Source organism: Mugil cephalus, chromosome 3, assembly GCF_022458985.1.
Source record: "Mugil cephalus isolate CIBA_MC_2020 chromosome 3, CIBA_Mcephalus_1.1, whole genome shotgun sequence".
Taxonomy (NCBI): Eukaryota; Metazoa; Chordata; class Actinopteri; order Mugiliformes; family Mugilidae; genus Mugil; species Mugil cephalus.
In genome coordinates this window covers 30,272,542-30,284,569 of record NC_061772.1, presented here as the reverse complement: position 1 = coordinate 30,284,569, position 12,028 = coordinate 30,272,542, and the positions used below count along the sequence as shown (strand labels likewise).

Genomic DNA, 12,028 nt, shown 5'->3' with positions numbered 1-12,028 from the left:
GAACTTCAGTCCTCTACCGCCTCAGTCTACTGCCACCGCAGACACGGTTCACACTGCACATGTCCTCATGTCTTTACTCATCACAAGTTTACTGCATCATCACACTGTGTTTTTATTGATATGATCTATTTTCCTCCGTTTACCTTTAGCTGAACATTAACGCTACCAGAACATTTCTGAATAAATGTCAGCAAAAGAAAAGAAGGTTTAGTTTTAGGGTCGAGAAGATTTGCAGGAGTCACAACTTCAGTGCAAAAGTAAAAGAACAAATGACAGTTTGCATGATTCACTTTAACTCTTTGGCTTTTGAGAGTCTGCAGATAAAAGTCTCTTGTGGAATAAAGCCTTGTATATGTCATAATATTGTTAAAGCAAAGTCTAAGCGAAAGAAAAACTCTAATAATTATAGTAAAATGTCCTGTGATGTTACTCTGTAGATGATAATCATGTTCATTTTTGTTTTCCGTTTAACTTCTGGCTGTTGTGTAGATCTGAACATACTCTGCACTTCTTCTTGGACGCTAAACGCATTTTGTTGCCTTGAACTTGAACATGTGTATGACAATAACGTTTGATGTAATCTACTAATTCTCTGCACCAGCTGCACTTTAAACCCAGAGAAATGACACGAGTCTGAACCTGAACTGACTGAAATACATTCTGTTTTTTCTGGTACGACCTCTGTGATAATCTTCAGAACACCAGTGGATCTTTGACTAAATCCCAAAACTAATTTCTAGATGTCGCTTTGTGTTTCTCTCCTGTCCTTGTTACCTTTTAGAAAACATGAGACATATTTAAACCCTATACCTGCTATTTCCAAATGTGTTAAAATAAAAGGTCTAAAAGCATCGATTCAGTGACGCTGCAGACTGAGAGTAAAACACAGGTCACACGGGCAGAAAGAAGGAAACTCCAACAAGCTTTATTTATTAAATGTGTTGCGAGGTGGTGGTAAAGGGTGGATCTGACAGTATTGCACTGAGTTCAGCCTCGAGGCCGACGGCGTCGCCAGCTCTTAAAAATAGAGGCAGTAGAGAAAAATATGCCATCAGTAGTTCACCTTTTTCATAAATAGATTCAGTTCATTTTTCCGTCCATGTACAGATCATTACAGCATCAGCAAACGAGTCGACAAAGCGGATGGATTTCCAGGCCAGGGAGCAGCTGAGCGAAGCTTTACGTTCACCGAAGAACTCGTGGCCTGTTAGTCGAACCAGTCTCTAATTAATCACATTTTCAAACTCAAACAAAGAAGAAATGTACATCATCAAACACCCGGCAGAGGATAGAAAGGCTTATATACATAAATACATGACTCTCTGTGGATGCACATAAATACAGGAACGTCTTAAATACAAACACTACAGACTTTCACATCTGCCATGATACCAGAGTTAACTTCAAGGATATTTAGAAACCGTCTCCTTCCACCGTGAGAGCCGAGGGATACAGACAGCTTTGGCTTTAAAGGGAGGGGGGGTAGTGCTTCCCAGCTCACATGAGATGATTACGTACACATTTGGAGTTTCAGTGCATAGATTCTCACTCAGCATCACGATTATGTGCAACTTATGAAATCAGGCGAGAAGCAGCAGCAGCTGGTGTCCACGGCTGTTTGACTTACAGACAGTTCAGGTTCAGGAAGTTTAACGAGCAGGAGACGAGGTTTGATTTAAAAAGTATAAAATAAATAGTCAGATCTGTAGTGTTAACGTGACAGGAGGAGGAGGAGGAGGATATGGCTTTCTGGACATTCTTAGGCTTTTACAGAACAATCACATCAGGCTCTTTTCTTTTCAGCAGACGGGTGAGGAAAGAGGAGGAAGAGTCAGGCTTTAAGGCTTGGTTTACCCATGTTAAAAAAAACAAACAGAAACTCTAAGAGGTGACATCAGTGTAAGTCTGACCTTGACGAGGACTTTCCTGGACAGACGTGTTGGTGTCTTACCGTGCCTACCAGTCCTACAGGTAAAAGCTTTCAGTGTTCAGTGTTTAGTGTGGTGTCTCCTCCTCACAAGGCTCCGGTGAAGCACATGAGGACGATCACGTGTAGCGTGAGCAGATACGCCAGGAAGAGATACCGAGAGCGAGCGCGACTCGTCAGCAGCCTGGAGAAGTAGAGGCTCCTCCCCCTGAGCCACCGGCGACATGACACCATCCCTCCTTTCACCTGAAGACACCAACAAAGCGTCAGGGAAACGGATTTCCTTCCTGCTGCTGTTATAATAATCCCGGCAATATCATTAATATAAAATACTCATCATTTCACTACCCACTCTGTACTGTGTATAGTCCTGTGTAATATCTGTTATATATCTGTTTGCAGTTCAGTACTTTTGTTGCCTTTCAATACTTGCAATGCAAGTGCAATTCATTGCTTACAATTCAAACCTTTCACTCTGTCATGCAGAACTTTGTGCTACGATCCAATTACTTTGTGTTGCAATTTCACTTCTTTTTGTATAAATGCCAATAATTCTATATTGTTAATTCTATTCTACTTTTTTAATCTTATTATTTATCTTTTTACACAGTTCATTCTTTATTCTTGTTACTTTTCTGCTCTTATGTGCGACACTGAAGGACAAATAAAGGGCTTTCTATTCTATTCTATTCTATTCTATTCTATTCTATTCTATTCTATTCTATTCTATTCTATTCTATTCCACAGTGTAACCTGGATTTCTGCAGAAAAATGACTCAATTCACACCAGACAGTCGACAAAGAGAAGCCAAACAAACAAATGAAACTGAAACATTATTCTAGTGTGTTTGTTTGTCTCCTTTAGACTAAATGTTTGTGGTAACAGCTGATCAGTGTCTATAGCAGGTTGGAGGAATTTGATCCCATTCATTTAAACAGATGCCCGAGGGTTAAACTAATATCAGAAGAAATGCATGGTGTAATATTCAGGCCAGTATGGATGTGGTGTGAATGAATGAAAACCTTTTGTGCTATGAGCGGCTGGTTGGGGTCGAGACTCAGAGCTTCCCACTCCTCCTCCGTCTCCATCTCGATGCTGAAGTCTCTCTGAGTGTCTCTGGACAGAGCGGAAGCAACACTGGACAACAGAGACACTTCATTAACACTTGCACTGAGTGTGTAGATGCACATAAGAGGCTGTATCTGGTCTCACCTCTTGGCTCTGTCCTCGGCCAGACGCAGAGCGTCCTCGGCCGCCTCCCTCCTCGCCCTCTCGTCGGCCAGACTCAGCTCCACCTCATGCAGCCTGAAAACACACACACCTTTACTTCTCTGTGACTTCACTCTGATGAAGAAGAATCTACCTGAAGCCAAACGGATGTCGTCACCTTTCTCTGAGCTGACCGGCTTCAGCTGTTTCAGAAATCAGGGAGTCGTTGCTCTTCTCCTGTGGAGCTCCTGGTGCAACCTCAGCGTGCACCAAACCCTGCTGACAGCATTACAGGTTAGGTTTGCATTCATTCTCTCTCTCCCGAGACCCTGCGTCCTCATACGGGGACGTTAAGTTTTAGGTTTGTTGTAGCTTCTTCTGCTTCATTTAAACATTTATCCTCATAACTAGACACTAGTTGGTGTAAAAACAGTTTCAGCAGATTCGTTATGCAGCCGATCACGTAATAAAACCGCAAAAATGTCCAAAACCTTATTAAATATTACAGGTGAAACTTCTTTCTTTATGTTTATTAACTTTTCTAGTTTAATATGACATGTAAATTCTAGTAACGAGCTATAACTTCACTAATTAGATAATACTTGTTTGATTGGGAATTCCGTCTTTACACAGCCATGTTCAGTTTTACATTTTGTTACATATTGGTGACTTCATTACAATATAAAGTGAAATAATCCCTGTGTCCACACATGAGGACATCCCCCCCGCCCCCAAAGATGATGCTTAGTATTTATAGTTCTTAGGTCTTACTGATGCCAAATACTTTGGAGAAATTAAAAATACAAACCAAACTGAAGCTCAGGTCTCAGGAGGTTAAACATATACGTATATTTTTGACGTTAATACACATAAAGCAACAATTATAATAAAATAACAGGTAATCTCTTACCTGTGCCTGGCCCTGGACGTGACTTTCCAGCCAGTGGCAGCGGTTCTGGGTGTCCCTCAGGGTTTGGGAAACAGCCCTCAGCTGAGCTACGACGGCACCTTTCTCCTCCACCGTCTGCTGCAGCTGTGAATGGGAATGGGATCAGGAGAAGGAAGGTTGCTCAAAGGAGTTTTTGTATATTTAGACCTTGAAGCTGATCTCGCATCATCTTCTTTTACTGATACTTTTAGCAGAAGTGTAGTGAGCGTCACACCTTGGCGTTGAGTTGCTGGAAGTACTGGTCTCGTTGCTGGATCTCGTACAAGCAGCGCTGCAGGTCTCCGTGAAGCTGCTTCCTCTCTGCATCCAACCGTCTCACCGTCTCTTCCAGTGCACTCTGAGCAGCCACCGCAACCGTTTCCTGCTGAATGGAAAAAGTTGTAGTTATAGGAAGGTGAAAAAATGCCTTTCACAACATGACTGAAGTCATTGGGATCAGAGAAATAAATATAATGATCTGACCCCAAGATACAAGAATATCCACGAGTGCAACTTACAGTGATGGACGAGTGATCCTTCCTCTCAGCATCAGACCTACAGGACAGATAAAGAGTGTTTCAATAAATAATCTAAAAACTTTCATTTCCATATAACATGTGCTTTTAGGATGGGCTTACGTCAGAGAAGCCAGTCTGGGTGGTTAGAGCTTTAAACAAAACAGTGAATAAGTTTTGTGCTGGAAACCTTCACCTGTATCCAGCAACACTGTCTGTGCTCCACCATTCAGGGAACAACCTGATCCATGTAGGGCTCGGTTGAAAATGTATATTTTTTCCAAATCGAGCTTGACTTGAAATTCATAAAATCCTGGTATGAACGTTTTAAATTCATGCTGTTCCCTGCGGTCGTGTGAGACTGGTTTTATAGGACAATTCTTGTGGCAACAAAATTGGTCGACGAAATTAGAGGAAAAACACTGTGGAAATCCCTCAAATCTCTGAAACCAATATCTACGTTAGCTTTACTTTTGAAACCAAAATATCCCTAAATAAGCTCATAATGCATCAGGATCAACTTGATTCAGGATCGATACCCGTCACCAGACCCAAGACAGGGCAGAAGAGTGTTGCTCCTGTTTACCTGAGCTCTGCTGTTTCTTCCTGCTGCAGTTCATCCACCTTCTGCCTCGTCACCTGCAATGACATGAAAAAATACCACAAAATGTCAACAATTATTAAGATAATAGATTTCACCCACACAAAAATATGTCACCAGAACACGTAACTTCCAGCAAAAAAAAAAAAGTAGTACCATGCAAGTCAAAGCAATGGTATGTAAACACCACCAACGACAAACCATAGACTGTAGAAAAGTGGAAACTATGAAGACAATTCAAAAGTGAAGCCAAAACACGAGCTCCCCCTGGTGGCCGCCTGCAGTATAGGTCATGAGCTTGACGTTAGTGGATGGGACTTGGACCAAACTAAAACTTTTTTCTAACAATTTCCACGTAGTTTTTTGCTTGACTTAGAAAAAAACAGGATGCGACATCATGATGACTGACAGTTGCCACTGACAATCGCTCAGTTGAAACCGCTCATAGTGCTCCAAACATGCAAGATGTTGAGATCTCAGTGTCAGTTTGAGCAACAGGAGGAAGTGGAGGCAGATCATCCATTTTTCTACAGTCTATACAACAACCCGACAACAAAACCATGGACCTGGACCCTGCATGCCGTTTGTAAAAACAACCACAGCGGAGAAAGGAAGTGCAAGCAACAGCCAAACTCAAATGATAGCTGATTACTTGACTTACCAGCCTCTCTCTCTCAGTCTGGGAGGCACTGCCGTCACTTCCTTTTGCAAAGGCAGCCTCTGGGTCTGAGCCTTGCCTGGAGTCAACCTCTCTCTTGGCCCCGGCCAGCTCGTCCATCAGCCTGTCTCGGTCGTTTTGGAGGCTGGCCATGGATCTGGAGAAAGCCGACAGCTGCCTGCTGTAAGTGGTGTTTTCCAAAACGGCCTGTTTCAGGTCTCTCTCCTTTTCTGACAAGGCCTTCGACAGCTCGTCCAACAACTTGTTCAGTTCAATGTCTGCGTCTTTGCTCTCGACAGCTTTTAATTTATGCACGAGGATGTCCTTCTCTTTGGAAAACATGGCCAGGTCTGAGGTGGCGTCCTGCAGGCTGCGCTCAACTTTGTTCAAGGACGACTGAGTCTCTCTGAGCTCTTCATCATATCTGTTCCTGAGGATCTTGAAGTCCTCTATGAGCTGGTCTCGGTCGTTCTGCAGTGCGGCCATGGCTTTGCGCAGGGAGTCATTTTGAGACCTCACGTCTTTGCTTTGAGAATTTGCCTCTGATAGCTTTTGCTCCATTTCAAGCAGGTCTTTTGCGAGCTCTGCCACCCTCTGATCTGCCGTCTCTCGCTCGCTTCTCGACAGTTCCACCTCACGCTCAAACGAGTCCAGCTCTTTGTTGTATTTGTCCTCTGCTTCAGCTAGTTTTTGGTCAGTTTCCTTTTCCAGCAGCTGCATTTTGTGATTGAGCTCATCAATTGAGATTTTCTGGGAGAGAAGTTTTTGCTGGAGGTCATTACATTCAGCTGCTTTAGTTGCCACAGCTTCCTGCAAGTCAGCGATCACTTTTCCCTCATTTGTCGTGGCTCTTTGCGTCTTCTGTGTCGATATTTCAGCTTCCAATTCTAACACTTGAGCTCTAAGCTTTGAATTCTCTGTTTTTAACGTATTGCTCGTCTCTTCTTCCTTTAAGAGTTCTGACCGAGACTCTCTGTGCTGCTTTTCTGCAGCAGCCTTTTGGTTTTCAAGGTTCTTAATGACATCCTGCTGCTTCTTCAGCAGCACTTTCAACTGGTTGTCCTTGAGAGATAAAACTTGATTTAAGTCCTCTCTGTACCGAACCAGCTGAGCCCTGAGCATAGCATTCTCTGAATTCAGATCGTCCATCTGATGTAACAGTTTTCTTATTTCATGTTTAAGGCCTTTTGTTGCACCACCCTCCCCATCAGCAGAGCCCTCTTTACCCTTTAGCCCTAACTGACTCTTGGCTTCAAGCATTCTGTATTCTGACATCAGGCGCTCGCGTTCGCTTTGTAAAGACACCATCGAGTTCTTGAACGACTCCATCTTTGTTGCCATTTGCTCCTTTTCCTGCTGAGATCTGTTCACTTTAATTTGCAGGCTTTTGGCCTTGGCTTCCAGTCCTCTCAGCTCTTTGTCAGCCTTCTCCCTTTGGTAACGTAAAGACGTCAGTCTATCCTCATAAACCGACACCTGGGTGCGATAATTAGCCTGCAGCTGTTCTAGATATCCTGACATCTGTCCATCTTTACAGGACAGCAGAGAGGAGATTTCGCTGTCTTTACTTTGAAGGAGTGTTTTGAGTTGCTGAGCGATTCCCTCCTGCTTCTCAAATTCGGCCTGAATTTTGTCTTTTTGAGCCTGTAACAGAAGCAGCTGAGCATCTGTGTCGGCATGTAGCTTCTCCGTTTGCTGGAGACCAAGCTGCAGCTGGGAAATCACGTCTTCTTTGTCAGCAAGCAGTCGGTTCAGTGTGTTTTTATCTTGTTCCATTTTATCCACTTGAGCGCTAAGTTCCTTCACCTGCAAAGTCATGAGTTCTGCAGTCTCACTGAGTTCAGCATTGGTTGCGCTCATGACAAACAGCTGTCGCTGCTGGGCGGCCGCCGCAACCGAGTACTCGTTCAACGTCCTCTCCAGTCTGGACTTAGTCACTCGTAGTTCGTTCACCTCTTTGTCTTTTAATCTCATATCTTCCAGGAATCTTTTGATCATGAAACCTTGCTCGAGGAGCTGGTTGTCCTTCTCGTGCAGGGTCTTTTGGTACAAGTCATTCCAAATTTTGGCAGAATTTGCCCCATGCGGTGTGGAAGACAAAGCAGACAGCTTCGCCTCATTGGTCTCGGCTGCTCTCTTTAGACTGTTTATTTGTAGGTTCTGAGAGTCAAGCTGCTGTGTCAGTTCATCAACTCTTTGACTTTCTTTATCTTTTAAATCCTTCAGGTCGTTTATCTGCTGTTGCAATGCAAACTGACTCTCCATGTAAGCATTTGTCTGAGTTTCGTCTGCATTTTGTAGTGATTTTGTTTTCTCTGTGGCCTCACGCTGTTTACTTTGCTGCGACAGTTCAAGAACCAGCTGGTCTCTTTCTGATTGCGCACTCCTGATCTTTTCCTCTGCCTCTTGGAGAAGATTCTTGTGTGTCATTAACTCAGCTTCTGCTTGCTTACATCTCTCCTCTAAAAGCGATATCTTCTCTGAGCTTTTGTTCATACCTTTCTCCAAGTGTTCACAGGCTGACTGTGAGCTCTTCAGAGAGCTCTCCAGATCTAAAATCAGCTCCTGGTATTTGATGCAGTTTTGTTGCAGCTGATTTATCTCTTGATGCTTTTCTTTGAGCAGCTCCTGCAGTTCTTTCTTCACATTCTTGGAGCCCTCACTGCCTCTTTGAACAGTCTTGAGTTTGTCTTCTAATTCTCTGACTAGCTTAAGCTGCTCCTGCTCTTTTTCCTGACGAACTTGATTATTTGACTCCTTACTGGCTGTGAGCTGAGCGCTGAGCTGTGTGTTCTTAGTTTGCAAAGCACCGAGGGATTCGGTCAGTTCATCAATTCTTTCAGAGTTCTTGAGGATCACTGTTTCCAAATATTCATTTTCATTCTTCACTTTGTCTGAGATCTCTTGGACATTTTCAAGCTCCTCTTGCAAAAGACACTTGTCGTCCTCCAAGATCCTCACCTTCTCATTTAGGCTGATAGTCTCTTGTCTGTGTCTGTTTATAATGTCTTTGAGCTCTTTAATAGAATCATCTTTCTTCCCCAACTGCAATTCATAATCAACCTGTATCTTTTCAATTCTTTCAGAAAGCTGTTGCTTCTCTTTTTGCAGCAAGTTGTTAATTTCTAGCTGAGCACCAAGTTCAGTTTTCTGGGTCTCAATCTGTGCAGTTAGAGAATTATTCAAACTAAGCGCCTCATCAAGTTTGAGCTGCATGTTGTTTGTGTATGAATTTGATTCTGAGCCCATCTTTTCCAATGAACACTTTGCTTCTTCAAGATTTTCTGCCAATTGGGCATTTTCTGCCTGCATCTCTGTAAGCTTTACTCTGAGACCCTCTGAAGACTCCTTAAGCTGGCAAATCTCTAACTCTAGTTGCTGGTTCTTATCGCTTAGCTCGCACATTGACATTTTGTGGTTTCCATCGAGCTCAGACAGCTGGTTTCTTATTTTCTGATTCTCTTCCTCCAGCTCTTCAATCTTTAACCGTTTCTCTTTGGAGAACTTGTGCATTCTCTCTTTGATTTTTTCATTTTCATCCTCCATCTCTCGGGTTTGCTTCTCCAGAGTCTCCATCTCGGTCTCTTGCTTGTGTAGTTTTCGAAGGGCTTCCTGACGATCTCTCTTGGCCCCCTCCAAAAGCTGCCTCATCTTATCCATTTCACTGCTGACGTTTTCATATGCTTGTAGAAGAGACTCGTACTCTTGTTTCAGCTCGGCGTGCTTTGACTTCCACTTGGACAACTCCTCAGTTTGAGAGTCTTTCAGAGATTCGAGCTGGCATGAAAAGGCTTGTTTTTGCTGAGTGATGCTTTCTATGGTGAGTTTCAAACTTTCACAGGCTGCAGACAGACTCCGATTATCATTAAGGACGCGATCGACTTCAGTGCTCAGATCGTCTTTCTCTTTTGTGACCGATGACACAGTGCTTTCCAGTTCTGTATTTTGTTGTTTTAACTTGAACACTGATGATTCCAGGGCAGCAAACTTTGCTTCTTTCTCTTTGTGTCTGGCTGACTGCTTTTCTGCTTCTTCTTTGAGCACTGCATTTTCCTTCAAGAGTTCTTTCCTAGAAACTAAGGCTGCTTGAAGTTTCTTGGTAAGAAGGGCAATTTTGTTTTGGTTGTCCTGATCATTCATTCTGTTACCGTCTTGTTGAGATTTCTGGAGCTCGTCAGCCTCCATTCTCATCTTTTCAATGGCCATCTCATGCATTTTAATTTGCTGTTGTAACTGCCGTTCTAGTGCAGCAATTAGTTCTTCTTTTTCTGAAGCCTGACACTGAGAAACTACCAATGCATCATCTTTGTCCTTCAGTTTGGCTTCAAGGTTTTTAATTTCTTTCTCTGACTCTTCCAGCTGCTTGCGCAGCGTTGTCACATCATCTCTGAGTTCACTGATTAATCTGACAGCATTTTCTTTCTCCTGTTTCAATGAATCAAGTGTCCATTGTGTTTCGGAAAACTGCAACTTTGCCTTTTCAAGCTCTATGGACAAAACATCTTTCTCTTCACTGAGCTGCTGTTGCGTCTCTGCTAATGTCTTTTGGATGCTTAGGACTTCTAAAGATTTCTGCGAAGCTAAAGCAACTGATGTCTCAAGTTGCACTTTCATCTGATTATTTTGCTCCATGAGTGCCTCATTTTCTTTTATTAAAATGTGACACTTTTCTTCTGCGAATACTTGAGTCTGTTGTTGGGTCTTAAGCTCTGCATCTTTGACTGTTTCCTGATATTTCTCAACTTCTTCTGTTTTTTCTCTCGCTACTGCGTAAGCTTTCTCCAAATCATTCTCTAACATTTGCAATTTAACTTTCAAAGAACCCTCTCTTTGTTCCATAGCTATGAGAGCATCATCTTTACTTGACATCTCAACCGACACGCTCTCCAACCTGGATTTTACGGTTTCTAGCTCTGTTTGCAAGTGTGACAGAGAATGGCACTGGCTCTCTTTCTCAGCCAAGGACATCTTTAAATCTTGCAGATGTTTATCCTTCTCCTCAACAAGCTGTCTTAAAGTGCCCAGTTCATCCAGATAAGACAAAGAGGTCTTATGAATATCTTCAAGCTCCCTGACCTTCTCATCAAACTGTAACTGGACAGCGTTTAGCTCGTTGGTCTGCTGGCACTGTTGTTCTAGGAGAGCTTTGTAGTCGTCTTTCAGTTCAGCCAGTTCTTGACTTAGTTTCTTTTCATTTTCCTGAGCTTTCTTCATCGTCTCTTTGCGTGCCAGCAAAGCAGCCTGGGCCTTTTTCTGTAGTGTTGCCTTTTCTAGCTTTATCTGAGCAAGCTCGTTTTCTAGATCAACAGCACTAGCAGCAGAGGAAGATTTATCATTTAACTCATCCTTACATGATTTCATTTCATTTTGAAGCTCTTCTAATTTCAACATCAGTTTATTTCTGTCTTGCTCAAAAGCTTCTTCCCTCCCTGCAGCACTGGCCTGCAGCTGATCAATGAGGGTGTTTTTCTCACTGAGAGTTTGTAATGTTTCTGACAAACACGCTTCTTTCTCATTTAATGTTGTTTGCAGAGTTTGTCTTTCTGACTGTAATTGTTCCACAAGTCTTTGCATTTCTGCTTTGTGTTCAAGAATCTCTCCCTCATTCTGAGCCACTTTCTTTTCAAGAAGGGAAATGTTTTCTTCATAAGTTTTAGCTTGTTGTGTTACTCCATGCAATTTTTCCTGTAGAAGTGAAACCTCGGTATTAACGTTTACACTCTCTTCTTTCTGGTTTTCATATTCGTCAATTCTTTTTAAAAGATCTTTCCTCACAACGAGAGCCGCCTGAAGCTTCTTCTTCAGAGCATCTTTTTCTTTGGACACCTTTGCGAGCTCACTCTGCAGATCACCTTTTGCCTTCATCAGTTCAAGCATCTCTGAATTCTTGATCTCAATTTCACTTTGAGAGCGTGAAATATGTTCTTCTAGCTGCTGAGAAACCTCTTCGAGCCTCTTCACTGAGGTTTTATGTGCTTGCTCCACACTCTCCAGTTGTGCTAACAGCAACCTGTTTTCCTCCACAAGCTTCATTCGCTCATTTGAGGCAGACTCTGCGACTTGGGTGATGTTTGAATCTTTCTCATTTAACTGCTGACTAAGTCCAGAGAGTATCTCCTTCTGCTGACTGATCTGAACGCTCATACAGCCCATTTGTTCATCTTTTGCTTTTAATTCATTCTGTAAAGT

At 42.8% G+C, this 12,028-nt stretch overlaps 1 protein-coding gene across 7 annotated transcripts in view; it reads right to left on the bottom strand.

The window, feature by feature from the left end:
• Positions 1–901: 901 nt before the first annotated feature.
• Positions 902–12,028, bottom strand: part of si:ch211-220f16.2 (golgin subfamily B member 1) — a 32,605-nt gene continuing 21,478 nt past the window's right edge. For 4 of the 7 annotated variants that reach the window (XM_047580356.1, XM_047580360.1, XM_047580359.1 and 1 more), the window contains 8 exons: positions 5,167–5,219; positions 4,584–4,620; positions 4,301–4,450; positions 4,048–4,170; positions 3,316–3,416; positions 3,141–3,233; positions 2,951–3,065; positions 902–2,173 (listed from right to left, as the gene is read on the bottom strand). In XM_047580356.1, the coding sequence (XP_047436312.1) occupies positions 2,015–2,173; positions 2,951–3,065; positions 3,141–3,233; positions 3,316–3,416; positions 4,048–4,170; positions 4,301–4,450; positions 4,584–4,620; positions 5,167–5,219 (831 nt within the window). In that variant the 3' untranslated portion in view covers positions 902–2,014. Of the gene's footprint in view, positions 2,174–2,950; positions 3,066–3,140; positions 3,234–3,315; positions 3,417–4,047; positions 4,171–4,300; positions 4,451–4,583; positions 4,621–5,166; positions 5,220–5,842; positions 12,020–12,028 lie in introns of all 7 variants that reach the window. The other 3 variants (XM_047580363.1, XM_047580357.1, XM_047580358.1) reach the window with 3 other exon arrangements.